The following is a 17,263-nucleotide window of genomic DNA, read 5'->3' on the forward strand; positions in this document are numbered from 1 at the left end:
GTTTGTCCTTTTCTAGATGGCTAATTCCAGAAAATTTAAGCCAAATCTTGTACTGCTTTTCTGTTTATATCCTCCCCCTGTACCTCTGCCACCAAAAAGAGAAAAAGAAAAGCACTACCCCGAAAGAAATTACCTGGATAAATGAATGATGCACTGGCCCTTAAAAAGTATGTTAGAAGTATCATTTAACTAACCATTCTTGTTGTTGTTTTTATTGCGCTCTTATGATGTGCCAGGCGTTTTAGGCACTGCAAAATAAAAATTAATACAATATAGATCCTGGCCTCAAAATGGTTTGTAGCCTAGTGAGGATATATTTATGCACAGAACTGTGTCTTCAGTGGTATACTGTCGTTCTGAGGCAGTATAAAGAAGGAAACCACAAACAGTTCCTAGAGACAGACAAGGAAGACATCAGAGAGGAAGGGGATATTTGAGTGTGGCCTTCAAAGATAGGTAGAATTTGAGGGGCTAGAAGAAAGAGGAAAATATTTTATGCACATGAAAGATATACAGTGTTAATGAACATGTTCATCTCCTTGTCCACTTGTTTAAGGAAGTAGGGTTTTTTGTGATTAATTTGAAACAACTTTTTTTATCCCTAAATTTCACACATTGTTTTATCAAAGTTTCTTAAAAGCAGACATTAAAAAAAAAAGACCTCAAGAGTGATAGTTTTCAGATGATAGAAAAAAAAAAAAGAGGAGTGACTTTCAGAATGGAGAGCCCTTATTAAAAAACAGATGTCTTCTGTAAATAAAGCTGGAAAAATACTGTCAGTGTGTTCTTTGTATATAAATGTCTCTTTTAACTTATCCACGCAGGATCTGAAAAGGAAAGCCACTTCTCTTTCATCAGTCACGAGGTACATGACAACAGAATCATTGATGCACTCGGAAGAGAGTTGTGTTCCAAATCTCACTCAGGGATCTAGAAGAGGGGAGAGACAGCCAGTGTTGTGCTCAGTTCTTCTGATCAGGGTTCCTGTGGCTCTGAGTGTTTTAATTCTTCCTTCCCCTTCTTCTGTCTAGACACTCTGAAACATTGTACCTTTGAGTTTTAAGATAAGCTGTGTTGTCTGTCCTATATTAATAGCTATACTAAACTTCTGAGGCTGTTGTCCTGTCAAAGAATTTCTGGAGATTGAAGAGTTAAGTAGATTTTTGTGTTTTCTATTGGAATTTCCACTTGGTGAAGTAGAAATAATATCCTGAAATGATACTCTGAAAGTCCATAGAATGATGACAGTTGTGCATGGCATGTCCCTGTTGTACATGATCTGAAATGAATTTTTTTTTAACCAGTAAGTAATGAGGTCTTTTGGAAAAAGCAATGGCAACCCACTCCAGTGTTCTTGCCTGGAGAATCCCAGGGATGGGGGAGCCTGGTGGGCTGCCGTCTATGGGGTCGCACAGAGTCAGACACGACTGAAGCGACTTAGCAGCAGCAGCAGCAGCAGCAATGAGGTCTTTGGTACTTTGTAACTTTTCTACAGCCTCATTCATAATTGCCCAGTAGGAAACACATATCTAAGTGAATAATTGAGCTTCTTTTGGTTAAGACAAAATATTTTCTCTTATTTTGTTAGTCTCTCATTTTGATTCTCTCTCATTTTGATACGCCTGAGACTACTTTTGGAGACTGAAAACATAGTTAATTTTCTTGCAGACAAAGTGTTGAGTTTTTTAAACCTGTGGAGTATGCATTGAAATTATAAAATAATATTTTTACATGTAAAATAGATTGAGTTCTACAGAGGATGAATGTTTTAGAAGTAGACTTTGCTCTGTGTATATGGGTAATGGCGTAAGTGGTGTGGCTCAGGTTTTTTTGTATCTGACTTGATTGTGTGTAAATGATTATAAGGAACTTTGGGTTGGGTTACTCAATATTAGGTCCAGAAGATTCACTGCCTTCTTTCTATATTTAACATGCGATAATTTTTTCTGTATAGATATACATTTTATGGTGCTTGGGAGAGATTTTGAGGCTGTGGGTTTAGTGTCCTATAAAGACAGTTTTATAGTTCATTAAATGTTATAAAACTCCACGAAAGAGAATTTCTGGTTAGTGTCCTAAGGCTCAGAAGCATTGGCCATGAGGAACCAGCCTAAGACATTTTCCCCATTTTTCTCTAAGGTATTTTTTTTAAGACATCGTGTTTTTTTTCTTTTTTTTTAAGTAAACTTTTTATTTTGTATTGGAGTATAGCCAGTTAACAATGTTCTGATAGTTTTAGGTGGACAGCAAAGTAAGAAGTCATGATTTCTTGAGGTATAATCATGTATTTTCTAGCCAGCTTAATATGAAACAGTTTTGGTCTTCAAAGGAATAAATCCATCTTTGTTAACGGTTGTGAAACCCTTATGTAATCAGATTTTATAGAAAAACATCCCTTACCATGTCTGTTTTATCTGAATTGGCAGTAAAACATCTCAGCATGCTCTACATGTGGAGACTTTGACCTCATATACAGCTGCCGTCCTTGAGTCTCTTATTTTATTTTCTAGGTGCGCCACCGAGCTTCCGGCCAGGTGATGGCTCTTAAGATGAACACGTTGAGCAGTAACCGGGCAAACATGCTGAAAGAAGTGCAGCTCATGAATAGACTCTCCCATCCCAACATCCTTAGGTAATGGCTTTTCCTTCCTTCCAGAGATCAGTGAGAAAGCTGAAACATTATTGGAGACTTGTTAGAATAGTATTAATAGCTGAAAAGAGGGATTCCAGGTTTCATGCTGAATCTGTCTTGCTGGAATTTAGCTGTGCTGTAGGTCTTTTTCTACCTGTTGAGACTTAATTTTCTGGTAATTAACTGCATTTAATAAGGCAACTTTTGGGAATTCCCTTAGCAGAGCCAGAAAGCTTTTTTGGAGGCGGTTAACTCAAATTGGAACATGAAGTTTAATAGGATTTTAGAAGATAGGGAAAGAACTCAGAAAGGAACAAAGTTGTTGTTTAGTCGCTAAATTGTGTCTGACTCTTTGTAACCCTGTGGACTGCAGCACACCAGGCTTCCCTGTCCTTCACTATCTCCCGGAGTTTGCTCAAATTTATGTCCAGTGAGTTGGTGATGCCATCCAATCATCTCATCCTCTGTCTTCCCCTTCTCCTTCTGCCTTCAGTCTTTCCCAGCATCAGGGTCTTTTCCAGTGAGTTGGCTGTTCGCATCAGGTGGCCAGAGTATTGGAGCTTCAGCTTCAGCATGAGTCCTTCCAATGAATATTCAGGGTTGATTTCCTTAAAGTCACTGGTTTGAGTTCCTGGCTGTCCAAGGGACTCTCAGGAGTCTTCTAGAAACTCAGAAAGGAACAAAATAATAACAAATGAAGCATAAAGGTAAAAGTCCAAAGCTTTTTAAGGAGTCAGTGAATTAAAAGCCCATTTGGCTATGGAGTATGCAGAAGAGGAGAAAACTAAGGCTCCTACTGAAACCCTTAAGAAAAAAATGAAGAAATTTTGAGGACTTCACTGGTGGACAGTGGCTAAGACTCCATGCTCCCTATGCAGGGGGCCTGGGTTTGATCTCTAGTTAGGGAATTAGATCCTGCATGCCACAACTAAAGATTCCATATTCTGCAAGTAAAAGATCCCACATGCCGCAACAAAGATGGAAGATTGTGTGTGCTGCCACTATGACTGGCACAGCAAAATAAATAAAATTAGAAAACAAATATATTTTTTGAAATGGGAAGGAATTTTGCAGAGCTGAAGATCAAGTGCCTATGAAAGAAATTTGCCCAAAAGATCCTTCAAAAGGTAAGGAATGAAGCTTATCTGTAAAGAAGTTAAGTGCTCTCATAAAGAGTATAGGCAGATGTACAGAACTGCGATTCTGATGGCTAGGATGGCAAGAAAAGCTGGCAGCTTCTATGCACATGCAGAGCCCAAACTGGCATTTGTCATTAGGATCAGAGGCATCAGTGTTGTGAGTTCACAGATCTGAAAGACGTTGCAACTTCTTCACCTTTGTCAAGTCTTCAGTGGCACCTTTGTTAAGATTGACTATGCTCCATTTAACATGCCATGGACCGTGGAACCACATATTGCGTGGTGGTAACCAAACCTACAGTCAGTAGATGAATTGATCTACAGATGTGGTTATGACAAAATCAACAAGAAGCAAATTTCCCTGACAGATAACACATGGATTGCCTGATGTCTTGGTAAATATAGCATTATCTACATGGAGGATCTGATTTATAAGACCTATACTGTTGGAAAATTCTTCAAAGAAGGAAACAACTTCTTGTGGCCATTCAAATTCTCTTCTCCATGAGGTGGAATGAAGGAAAAGACCACACATTTTGTAGAAGGTAGAGATGCTGGCCACAGAGAAGACTAGATCAACAGCTTGTTCAAAGGATGAACTAAGATATCTACTATGATTATTTTTGTGATCTCGTCAGGGAATAAATAGAGCAATTTATTGGACTGAAAAAAATTTTGTTAATAATAACAGCAATGAGAAAACCACTTATTGAAGTCTTCCTTGTATGCTGGCTGTTTTGGCTGTTTAAAGATTTAATTTTCACAGTTTTTCTCCATTGGAGAAACTGAGGCCAAGAGATATGTGTTGTCTGAGGTCTGTAACTTTGAGGTAGGACTCTTTCTACCATGTTTCTCCTAGAAGAACTTTTTCTTTCATGTCTCTCCTAAAGGATTTGACGGGATAGCATTGGTAGATAAATTTGGAAAGGTAGAACTGGGCCATTCTATGCAGAAATGTTTTGCCCAAAGCCACGAAGATTATATTTTATGTTTTATGTGTTGAATTCTGAGCAGGGATTAGATGACAGAGGGTAACTAATGGCAAATTCAGAATGGTTTAATGATGGGGAGACTGGTGGCCAAGAGATCAGTTAGGGGACATAAGTGTTTCAGATGGTTGAGTCTTTTTTTTTTTTTTTTTTACTATTTAATATATAGTATACCATATAGTATATGTTGTTTAGTCGCTAAATTGTGTTCAACTCTTTGCAGCCCCATGGATTGTAGCCCATCAGGCTCCTCTGTCTATGGAATTTCCCAGGCAAGAATACTGGAGTGGGTTGTCATTTCCTCGAGATGGTTGAGTTTTGATTTGATGTTCTGCTTAGGAATTTTTAAGCTGATTATATTTTCATCTTGTTTAAAAAGTAGAGTTTTATTATTATTGTAGAAATGATACATCATCACTGTGGATGATTCATTGAGAAAATAGTATTCGCAAAAACAGGAAAATAAAAAATGGTCCTTAATCTCAGCATCTAGGCATCAAGCTAGTATTAACATTTGATATATTTTCTGCCGATCTTCTTTATTCATCACTTATTTTTTTGTTCTCTTCACTATGAACTTGACTGGTAATTGCATGGGAAGATTGACTCTAAACAAATTTTATTTCCTGACAGCAAAGTTTAAATATGTAGTTGTTATATAAAGAAGTAGAATACTATACAGTGTACTGATTAAAAATGGAGGCTCTGGATTCCAGATCAAGCTGCCTGAATTCAAATCCTGGATCTTGGGAAAGTTATTTAACCTCTGAGATCCTTAGTTTTCCCATGTATAATGAGGATAATGACCGTAAATCCCTCGTAGAGTTGTTATTGAGGATTAATTTAATCCATATAAAGCACCCTGGAATAGTACTTGGTTTTGTTAAGTGTCCAGTAAATGTTAGCTATTATTATTAGTTTCTTTTCCTCTGGCTAGTTCTTTAAATGGCTCACTGCATCCCATCTGTCTTTTATCATTCATTCACTCACCAAACATTTGTTGAGGGTCTACTGCTGTTTCTAATACATTCAAGAGTTTTCTGCTAGAGTGATGCTGTTGAATAGAATAGAACTTTCTAAAATGATGGAAATGTTCTTTATCTGTGCTGTTCAATAGCTTCATGTGGCTAATGAGCATTGAAATGTGGCTAGTACAAAGAAGGAACTGAATTTTTTGTTTGATTTTATTTAAATTGCCACAGGAAGCTTAGCAGCTACTATATTGGATAATCCTGGGCTTTCAGTCTATGCACATCTTTGCTCTTGTTGACAACCATTCCTATTCCAAGTCTGTACTATTCCTAGACCAAGTCTCCTTGGTCTACTTTCTCAGCCTATCTTTTTTTCACCTCATTGTTCAGGAATGACACGCCCTTCCCTTTTAACTTACAAAAAATCATATTCTTTGCTGTGAGCTAAGTTTTCTAACATATAAAATGTAATGTTAATTCTATCTTGATCTTCACAATAAGCCAACAAATGAGATTATGTATATAAAATCTATAGATCTGTTATAATCCACAGTAAGCATATAATACATGAAAATTACTATACTGATTATTAACCATGGTGGGTTTTCATTTTGATGGTGACATTTTTTGTCCTGCATAAGCCATCTGTCTCAAATATAGTACAGTTAAAAGCCTGGAAGTGTATTACTTTTTAAAAGAAGTTCTAGTTGTTTATATCTTTCATGTTTTCATGCCTTTAGTTTCATTGTATATTTTGAATACAACAGAAGGAAATTATCCTATCAAGGGGGCCTAGAGCAAGCAAAGTCCTCTTGGCTTTTGTTAGCCAGAGGAGTCCTATAGTAGTAGAAGCATTTATTATACTTCCCTAGGACTGATGTTGAAGCTGAAACTCCAGTACTCTGGCCACTTGATGCAAAGAGCTGACTCATTTGAAATGACCCTGATGCTGGGAAAATTGAAGGTAGGAGGAGAAGGGGATGACAGAGGATGAGATGACTGGATGGCATCACGGACTCAATGGACAAGAGTTTGAGTAAACTCCGGGAGTTGATGATGGACAGGGAGGCCTGGCGTGCTGCACTCCATGGTGTCTCAAAGAGTCGGACACGACTGAGCGACTGAACTGAACTGAGGATGCACAACTGTGTCCCAGTCTCAAATTCTTAGAATTTTTATTTCCTTAATGGTTTTCTGTGTGGATCACAATAAACTGCAGAGAATTCTGAAAGAGATGGGAATACCAGACCACCTGAACTGCCTCTTGAGAAACCTGTATGCAGGTCAGGAAGCAACAGTCAGAACTGGACATGGAACAACAGAATGGTTCCAAATAGGAAAAGGAGTACGTCAAGGCTGTGTATTGTCACCCTGCTTATTTAACTTATACACAGAGTACATCATGAGAAACACTGGGCTGGAGGAAGCACAAGCTGGAATCAAGATTGCCGGGAGAAATACAATAACCTCAGATATGCAGGTGACACCACCCTTATGGCAGAAAGGGAAGAAGAACTAAAGAGCCTCTTGATGAAAGTGAAAGAGGAGAAGGAAAAAGTTGGCTTACAGCTCAACATTCAGAAAACTAAGGTCATGGCATCCAGTCCCATCACTTCATGGCAAATAGATGGGGGAACAGTGGAAACAGTGGCTGACTTTATTTTTCTGGGCTCCAAAATCACTGCAGATGGTGATTGCAGTCATGAAATTAAAAGATGCTTACTCCTTGGAAGGGAAGTTATGACCAACCTAGATAGCATATTAAAAAGCAGAGACATTATGTTGTCAATAAAGGTCTGTCTAGTCAAGGTTTTTCCAGTGGTCATGTATGGATATGAGAGTTGGACTATAAAGAAAGCTGTGTGCTGAAGAATTGATGCTTTTGAACTGTGGTGTTGGAGAACTCTTGAGAGTCCCTTGGACTGCAAGGAGATCCAACCAGTCCATCCTAAAGGAGATCAGACTTGGGTGTTCATTGGTAGGACTGATTTTGAAGCTGCAGCTCCAATACTTTGGCCACCTGATGCGAAGAGCTGACTCATTTGAAAAGACCCTGATACTGGAAAAGATTGAGGGCAGGAGGAGAAGGGGACGACAGAAGATGAGATGGTTAGATGGCATCACCGACTCAATGGACATGGGTTTGGGTGGACTCTGGCAGTTGGTGATGGATAGGGAGGCCTGGCGTGCTGCGGTTCATGGGGTCGCAAAGAGTCGGACACGACTGAGTGACTGAACTGAATGCTTTTTTTTTTTTTTTTTTGCTGAAGCAAGGAATACAACTTTATTTGGAAAGCTAGGCGTCCTAGAAGATGGCAGGCTAGTGCCCCAGCGTATGATCTTATATGGGTCTGAATGCCAGTTTCTTTTATAGACAGAGTAGAGTAGGAGGTGAGGACAAGTGAAAGTGAAAGTGACGTCGCTCAGTCGTGTCCTACTCTTTGTGACCCCATGGACTGTCTGTCCATGGGGGTTTTCCAGGCAAGGGTACTGGAGTGGGCTGCCATTTTCTTCTCCATGAATGCTTTTTTAATCGTCTTAGAAATTTACTGTTCATAGTTTATATTTTTTGTGATTCAAATTTTTTGTTCCCATTCCCATTAGTATGGCTCTTAGCTTATTTTCAAGCTGTTAGTACACGTTAGTTTGTTTTTAGAGGTACAAAAGCTGAGACAGAAATATGCACCAAAGTTTTCCTTCATTATGAGATTTAAATTGGGAAGAATCCATTTCTTGGAACCCTAGGATTTTCACCGACTTGTGTCCTCAGGGGTTTAACCTCAGGAGGGAGGTGGCTGAGCAGATGAGCCTTTCGGTTTTCATCTCTGCTTCATCCAGCCAGAGAAGCTGTTTTATATTGAACTTCCATCTAAGAATTTTACAGAAAAGATCTCCTACTTAAAAACAAAGAAAAAGTTGAAATTTGCTACATTAGTGATTTTGAAGGTGTACTTGGGAAAAAAGGCTATCTGCATGAGCTGCCAGATGGTGAGCATCTGATCCTCTGGGCGTGAATTGGTCCTCTGCTGGCACAGCTATTTTGTGCCCAGCATGAGTGAATGAGCTGAACCTTTGCAGTTTTATTTCTCTCTTTTTCTTGACCCCAGCCTCCCTACTTCCTCTTTTCTTTTTATCTTTCTCCCTCCTAAGATTTCTAGTTGGAAGGAAGAGAGTGGCCCTGGTGAGACACAGAGGCAAGCAGATGTGTGTATTTTGTTTGTGTGTCTATATTTTTTTAATACATGGATACAGTTAAGATTGTTTTATCATCAGTTGCTCTAACTTATCAGTTGAGAAAAAGAACAATAAACTGCTTTGTTGAGGGCAGGGACCGATAGTTTGGACCTCTTGTGAATAAGGTTGTTTATGCCAGGAAGTCTTATGCTCAAAGATCTGTAACCCAATTCTGTGCCCTGCTCACTTCCACTCCCCAATGGCCTTTTTGAAGACTTGTACCAAGACTTGTTCTCATACCTCTTTGTTATTCTTCATGCCATGAGAAATTTAATATTTCTTTTAGACTCCTTGTTTACAATCTCATGTTTACTTCTTTTTAGGCCACATTCTGAATTTATTTTCCTATCTACCTATTTTTATTCAGAATTAACTCCTCTTCAGAATCCATATGCAACAATATGATTGCCATTTTGTTAAAATGAAGAATATGCTTTCAAATCACCAAATATTTATTTAGAACTACTCAGTCCAACCCCATGCTAGGTAATACCATGGTGAATAGATGAGAAGTAGAGGGCTGTTACCTCCCAGATGGTCTCCTTAGGAAGCAAACTGTATACCTAGGAAACAGACTAGTATCTGCTAATGCTATGAGGATGTGTCAGAGTATTTTCCCAACCTCATTATTAAGATAGCAGTCTTTCCAGTTACCCATTATGAAAATCCCAAATTCATCTCTAGTTATTCCTTTTATTCCTTGCTTCTAATCAGAAACTAAGCTCTTGATTTTAAACCTTCAAAGACTTTAGCATCTTCTTCTTCCCCTATGCATCTGTCAGTTCAATCCTCTTCACTTTTGCCTTGAATGAATTATTCTTTTTGCCCTCCTTTTCACTTTTCCTGATACATAACTCTAATCGTATAGCTTATACAAAGAGCTGGCTCACTGGGAAAGATCCTGATTCTGGGAAAGCAAAAGAAGAGAAGGGAAGGCAAAAGGAGAAGAGAGCAGCAGAGGGTGAGTGCGTTAGATAGAATCATTGACTCAATGGACGTGAATTTGAGCAAACTCCAGGAGATAGTGAAGAACAGGGAAGCCTGGTGTGCTGCAATTCATGGGGTTACAAAGAGTCGGACACAACTTAGCGACTGAACATTTCTTAAAAACTTTTTGTGGCTCCCATTTATTTCAGAATTGAATCAGAAATTCTTTAGACAGACAGCTAACGTCTGCTCTATTTTTCTAGCCTTATCTTCAGGTATTCTTATGCACATTCTTATGCGCTCTGTGATTTCCTAATTGTGTTCTCTTGGACAAGTTATTTGACCTCTGGGCTTTGGTTTCCGCTTTTGTTAAATGAGGAGAATGGATCAGCTTAGAAATCATACGGAATTAATGTTGAATAGTTTTTAAATGATCAGGTTTGAAAAATATATTATCTCAGGGTGTGTTTGCATTGTGTGTGTGTGCACGTGTTGTTCAGAATAAATGGGAAGCATTTAAAAATGATGGATTAAAGTTCACCTTTTTGATTTTATCATTGTAATACTAGTGAGTAACTAAATGAAAGAGTGTCAATAGAGCCGTCAAAGCAAATTTATAACACTTGCACGTTGGTAAGGGGATCTTAATATTGTTTTCTCTTCTCTGTACTATGCTAGAAAGTCTGATGACTTATGAATTGAGTCTGAGTTCTAATGTCATATAACCAGAAAGTTTTTGTTTAAAATAAAGGTGGAATCAGCTTCAGTACTATTTATGTTATTGTCTGTGGATAGTGACATAGTATAACCCCAGAAAGAAGGTGATTTTTAAGAAATTTATTGAGATATAATTGACATACAATGTAAGATGATTGTTAATGTAAACAATGGGTACCAATTACTGAGCACCTGTTATGGGCCACTGTTGATCATATTCCTATCCCACCCACATGTTTTACTTTCTAGATGTCTCCCATTCTCAGCAAGTGGAATTACCATTCATCTGTTACTTATGCCAAAACCTTAGGTGTCATCTTTAATATTTTTCCTTTATACCATACTTCAAACCTTCAAGTAGTTTAACATTATTTTTAAAATATGCCCTGAGTCTGACTACCACTTATTAGCTCCATAGCCACCATCCTACTTCAACACTCTTAGTTGATCTCCCAGATTCCTCTCTTGTTCCATGGTAGCCAGTTTGAACTTGAAAAAGGTAAATCAGATCATACCATCCACCTCTGCTGAATTTCCTTCTATGACTTTTGGTCACTCTTCAAATAAAGTCTAAACCCTGGGCTTTGATGTTGAGATGTGTGCATACAAGACCTTAAATGAGTTGACCTATCTGCTTCTCTCCCCTTATTTTCTTCTTTTTTTTTTAATGTAGACCATTTTTAAGGTCTTTATTAAATTTGTTACAATATTGCTTCTGTTTTATGCTTTTTGGCTATGAGGTTATGTTTTTTGGCTACAAGGCATGTGGGATCTTAGCTCCCCAACCAGGGGTTGAACCTGCACCCCTTGCATTGGAAGGCAAAGTCTTAACCACTGGACCACTAGGGAAGTCCCTGAGCTTATTTCTGATCACTCTTTCCTAGCTTATACCATCCTAACCACCCTCACTGGCCTTTTTGTTTTTCAGATACACCAACCTCTTTCATACTTCAGGGTCTTTGTACTTTCTTTTCCCTTTTCCTGTAATGTCTTTGTTCCAGAATCATTTAGCATGCTTCTTCTGAGATATCCCATCCTCAAAGAGACTTTTGTTGACTAGCCTGTCTAAAATAGCCATCCAGTATCACTCTTTACCCCCTCGTTATTATGCTTTGTCTACATCATTCTTACCGTCTTTGAAAATATCTTGTTTATTTGTTTACTTTTTGTTTGTAGCCTTCATATAGGGTGAGTTCCTTGAAAGTACTGTCTATAGAGGCAGATGCTAGATAGAAGCAAGCCAGTTAGCATCACAGAACCTACAAAACCTACAGTTCAGCTCTAGAACTGAAGGTGGATGTCAGGCTTGGCCTGAAAACAGGAGGACTATTGAAAGTCTTTTCAGGGGTAACTGGGCCTAAAAGTCACCATCTCCATTCATTGCAATTAATCAGTTAAGTCTCACTTACCTCAACAAGAGGTGAATTTTTATTTTTGGAAAACAATTGAACCATACATGCTTCATACTAGGTAAGCATCTAGTATGACAGCTGATGGAGAAGGAATGTTATCCTAAGAAGAGGGAAATGAAGGGACTGTCTGTGTACTGAATGGTGAGGCTCTTGAGACTTCGAGTCCTCTTCTATCCTTTGACTCTTAAGCAGGTAGGAATCATCCCCATCCCACCCACACCTGCCAGGAAACTGGTGGATTTGGAGAAACTGAAGAGCCCCAAGTAAAAGAAGAAAACTTTGAAGTGTAACCAGCAAAAAAACTAATTATTATCTTCTAAATATGCTTCTTCTAGGAGAGGTTTGAGAAGGAAATCCATCTATGAAATAAGAATAGTATACTATAAAATAGGAGTAATTAGAAAGCCATAAAGATTCTTGAAAATTTTAAAATATGATTATATGTTTATATATAGTTTCATATGATTATTTATTTATGGCTTTATTTAAAGCATTTGATTGGCCTGCCAAGGAGATAAAGAGGAAATCATCCATTAATGGTGAAAAATCAAAGATGGAAAATAAGAGAGAAAAGAATTAAAAAGTAAAGGATCAATCTAGGAAGTCTGTTTTTGACTAATACAAGAACATTTTCTACAACCAAGGGGCATGAACTTCCAAAGTGAAAGGGCCTCCTAAGTGCCCAGCACAATGAATGAAGAAAAAGACCCATCCCAGAGCATATAGTTGTGAAATTTTAGAATATGGGTAATAAAAATAAGATTCTAAATACTTCTACAGCATAGGGGTGGAGAGAACCAGAGGCCATATATAGGACTGAAAATTCAAATGGTATCAGACTTCTCAAAACCAGCTCTGGGGGCTTCCCTGGTGGTCGAGTGGTTAAGAATGCTCCTTGCAATGCAAGGGACACAGGTTTGATTCCCCAGTCTGGGAAGATCCCACATGCTTCGGAGCAACTAAGCCCATGGGCCACAACTACTGAGCCCATACACTGCAACTGCTGAAGCCCTTGCGCCTAGAGCCTGTGCTCCTCAACGAGAGAAGCCATCACGATGAGCAGCCTGCACACTGCAGTGAAGAGTAGCCCTCACTCGTGGAAACTAGAGAAAGTCCACGTGCAGCAACGAAGACTCACAGCCAAAAAGTAAATAAATAAATCTTAAAAAAAATACCGAAACCCAGCTCTGGAAGCTCTACCAGTAGAACAATACTTTCTGAGAGAAAATTATTTCTTACTTAGAATTCTTTATCCAGTCAAACTACCAGTCAGGCATGAGAGTAAAGACATTCTCAGACATGCATGGTTTTGAAAATGTTACTTCTCGTGAGCTGTTTCTTATGAAGCTGCTGGACTATGTGTCCCATCAAAAGTAAGGGGGCAAACAAAACAACAGATAAAAATGAAAAGGCATAAGATCTGGAAAGAAGGGTGATAGCAAGTCCAGGGTGACTGCTGGGCAATAGTCTAGAGAATAAGTAGTCTAACTGGAGTGGGAGGATCAAGAACTTCAGGAGAGATATTGGGCAGTGGAGTCTGAGGAAATAATTTATAGATTCCCAGATGTGTTTGACAGGATGGACATTCATGTTCAGAAAAACTTTGCAATTCTATTGGAGGCTTTGGGGAACAATTCAGTCCAGTCAGTTCAGTCGCTCAGTCATGTCCGACACTTTGCAACCCAATGATCACAGCACGCCAGGCCTCCCTGTCCATCACCAACTCCCAGAATCTTCCCAAACCCATGTCCATTGAGTTGGTGATGCCATCCAGCCATCTCATCCTCTGTTGTCCCCTTCTCCTCCTGCCCCCAATCCCTCCCAGCATCAGGGTCTTTTCAAATGAGTCAGCTCTTCATATCACGTAGCCAAGGTATTAGAGTTTCAGCTTCAACATCAGTCCTTCCAATGAACACCCAGGACTGATCTCCTTTAGGATGGACTGGTTGGATCTCCTTGCAGTCCATGGGACTTTCAAGAGTCTTCTCCAACACCACAGTTCAAAAGCATCAATTCTTCAGCGCTCAGCTTTCTTCACAGTCCAACTCTCACATCCATACCTGACCACTGGAAAAACAATAGCCTTGACTAGACGGACCTTTGTGGACAAAGTAATGTCTCTGCTTTTTAATATGCTATCTAGGTTGGTCATAACTTTCCTTTCAAGGAGTAAGCATCTTTTAATTTCATGGCTGCAGTCACCATCTGCAGTGATTTTGGAACCCAAAAAAGTAAAGTCAGCCACTGTTTCCACTGTTTCCCCATCTATTTGCCATGAAGTGATGGGACTGGATGCCATGATCTTAGTTTTCTGAATTTGAGCTGTAAGCCAACCTTTTCACTCTCCTCTTTCACTTTCATCAAGAGGCTCTTTAGTTCTTCACTTTCTGCCATAAGGGTGGTGTCATCTGTATATCTGAGGTTATTGTATTTCTCCCGGCAATCTTGATTCCAGCTTGTGCTTCTTCCAGCCCAGCGTTTCTCATGATGTACTCTGCATAGAAGTTAAAGAAGCAGGGTGACAATATACAGCCTTGACGTACTCCTTTTCCTATTAGGAACCAGTTTGTTGTTCCATGTCCAGTTCTAACTTGCTTCCTGACCTGCATATAGGTTTCTCGGGAGGCAGGTCAGGTGGTCTGGTATTCCCGTCTGTTTCAGAATTTTCCAGTTTATTGTGATCCACACAGTCAAAGGCTTTGGCGTAGTCAATAAAGCAGAAATAGATGTTTTTCTGGAACTCTCTTGCTTTTTCCATGATCCAGCAGATGTTGGCAATTTGATCTCTGGTTCCTCTGCATTTTCTAAAACCAGCTTGAACATCTGGAAGTTCGTGGTTCACGTACTGCTGAAGCCTGGCTTGGAGAATTTTGAGCATTACTTTACTAGTGTATGAGATGAGTTCAGTTTTGCAGTAGTTTGAGCATTCTTTGGCATTGCCTTTCTTTGGGATTTTAATGAAAACTGACCTTTTCCAGTCCTGTGGCCACTGCTGAGTTTTCCAAATTTGCTGGCATATTGAGTCCAGCACCTTCACAGCATCATCTTTCTGGATCTGAAATAGCTCAATTTCAGGAATTCCATCACCTCCACTAGCTTTGTTTGTAGTGATGCCTTCTAAGGCCCACTTGACTTCACATTCCAGAATGTCTGGCTCTAGGTGAGTGATCACACCATCGTTATTATCTTGGTTGTGAAGCTGTTTTTTGTACAGTTCTTCTGTGTATTCTTGCCACCTCTTCTTAATATCTTCTGATTCTGTTAGGTTCATACCATTTCTGTCCTTTATCGAGCCCATCTTTGCATGATATGTTCCCTTGGTATCTCTAATTTTCTTGAAGAGATCTCTAGTCTTTCCCATTCTGTTGTTTTCCTCTATTTCTTTGCATTGATCACTGAGGAAGGCTTTATCTCTTCTTGCTATTCTTTGGAACTCTGCATTCAGATGCTTATATCTTTCCTTTTCTCCTTTGCTTTTCGCTTGTCTTCTTTTCACAGCTATTTGTAAGGCCTCCACTGACAGCCATTTTGCTTTTTTGCATTTCTTTTCCATGGGGATGGTCTTGATCCCTGTCTCCTGTACAATGTCACGAACCTCCATCCATAGTTCATCAGGCACTCTATCAGATCTAGTCCCTTAAATCTCTCACTTCCACTGTATAATCATAAGGGATTTGATTTAGGTCATACCTGAATGGTCTAGTCGTTTTCCCCACTTTCTTCAATTTAAGTCTGAATTGGCAATAAGGAGTTCACGATCTGAGCCACAGTCAGCTCCCGGTCTTGTTTTTGCTGACTGTATAGAGCTTCTCCATCTTTGGCTGCAAAGAATATAATCAGTCTGATTTCAGTGTTGACCATCTGGTGATGTCCATGTGTAGAGTCTTCTCTTGTGTTGTTGGAAGAGGGTGTTTGGTATGACCAATGTGTTCTCTTGGCAAAACTCTATTAGCCTTTGCCCTGCTTCATTCCATACTCCAACGCCAAATTTGCCTGTTACTCGAGGTTTTTCTTGACTTCCTACGTTTGTGTTCCAGTCCCCTATAATGAAAAGGACATCTTTTTTGGGTGTTAGTTCTAAAAGGTCTTGTAGATCTTCATAAAACCATTCAACATCAGCTTCTTCAGCATTACTGGTTGGGGCATAGGCTTGGATTACCATGATATTGAATGGTTTGCCTTGGAAACGAACAGAGATCATTCTGTCGTTTTTGAGATTGCATCCAAGTACTGCATTTCAGACTCTTTTGTTGACCATGATGGCTACTCCGTTTCTTCTAAGGGATTCCTGCCCACAGTAGTAGATATAATGGTCATCTGAGTGAAATTCACCCATTCCAGTCCATTTTAGTTTGCTGATTCCTAGAATGTCAACGTTCACTCTTGTCATCTCCTGTTTGACCACTTCCAATTTGCCTTGATTAATGGACCTGACATTCCTGGATCCTATGCAATATTGCTCTTTACAGCATCGAACCTTGCTTCTATCACCAGTCACATCCACAGCTGAGTATTGTTTTTGCTTTGGCTCCATCCCTTCATTCTTTCTGGAGTTATTTCTCCACTGATCTCCTGTAGCATATTGGGCATCTACTGACCTGGGGAGTTCCTCTTTCAGTATCCTATCATTTTGCCTTTTCATACTGTCCATGGGGTTCTCAAGGCAAGAATACTGAAGTGGTTTGCCATTCCCTTCTCCAGTGGACCACATTGTGTCAGACCTCTCCACCATGACCTTTCCGTCTTTGGTGGCCCCACATGGCATGGCTTAGTTTAATTGAGTTAGACAAGGCGGTGGTCCGTGTGATTGGATTGGCTAGTTTTCTGTGATTAAGGTTTCAGTGTGTCTGCCCTCTGATGCCCTCTCTCAACACCGACTGTCTTACTTGGGTTTCTCTTACCTTGGACGTGGGGTATCTCTCCACGGCTGCTCCAGCAAAGTGCAGCTGCTGCTCCTTACCTTGGATGAGGGGTATCTCCTCATGGCCACCCCTCCTGACCTTGAACATGGAGTAGCTCCTCTCGGCCCTCCTGTGCCCGCGCAGCCTCTGGTCCATGGATGTGGGGTTGCTCCTCTCGGAGCAAGTTGGGTAAACAAGTCTGGAATTTAGAGGAGAGGTTCAGGATGATTTTATCACTTAATAGTTAAAGGACCTTAGATAAGTTATATAACCTCTATAACCTCAGTTTTCTCATCTGTGAAGTAGAAAAGAATAATAGTACTACTGTACCAGGTTGGTGG

At 39.6% G+C, this 17,263-nt stretch overlaps 1 protein-coding gene and 1 pseudogene across 7 annotated transcripts in view; both read left to right on the forward strand.

Annotated features, from left to right (window-relative positions):
• The window catches only part of TESK2 (testis associated actin remodelling kinase 2), a 137,676-nt gene that overhangs the window by 65,135 nt on the left and 55,278 nt on the right, over nucleotides 1–17,263 (forward strand). For all 7 annotated transcript variants that reach the window (XM_061413109.1, XM_061413115.1, XM_061413111.1 and 4 more), the window contains one exon: nucleotides 2,511–2,632. In XM_061413109.1, the coding sequence (XP_061269093.1) occupies nucleotides 2,511–2,632 (122 nt within the window). The remainder of the gene's footprint in view (nucleotides 1–2,510; nucleotides 2,633–17,263) is intronic.
• Nucleotides 2,645–4,369, forward strand: LOC133245053 (large ribosomal subunit protein uL30-like; annotated as a pseudogene).

The sequence above is a fragment of the Bos javanicus genome, chromosome 3 (genome assembly GCF_032452875.1).
Source record: "Bos javanicus breed banteng chromosome 3, ARS-OSU_banteng_1.0, whole genome shotgun sequence".
NCBI classification, from domain to species: domain Eukaryota; kingdom Metazoa; phylum Chordata; class Mammalia; order Artiodactyla; family Bovidae; genus Bos; species Bos javanicus.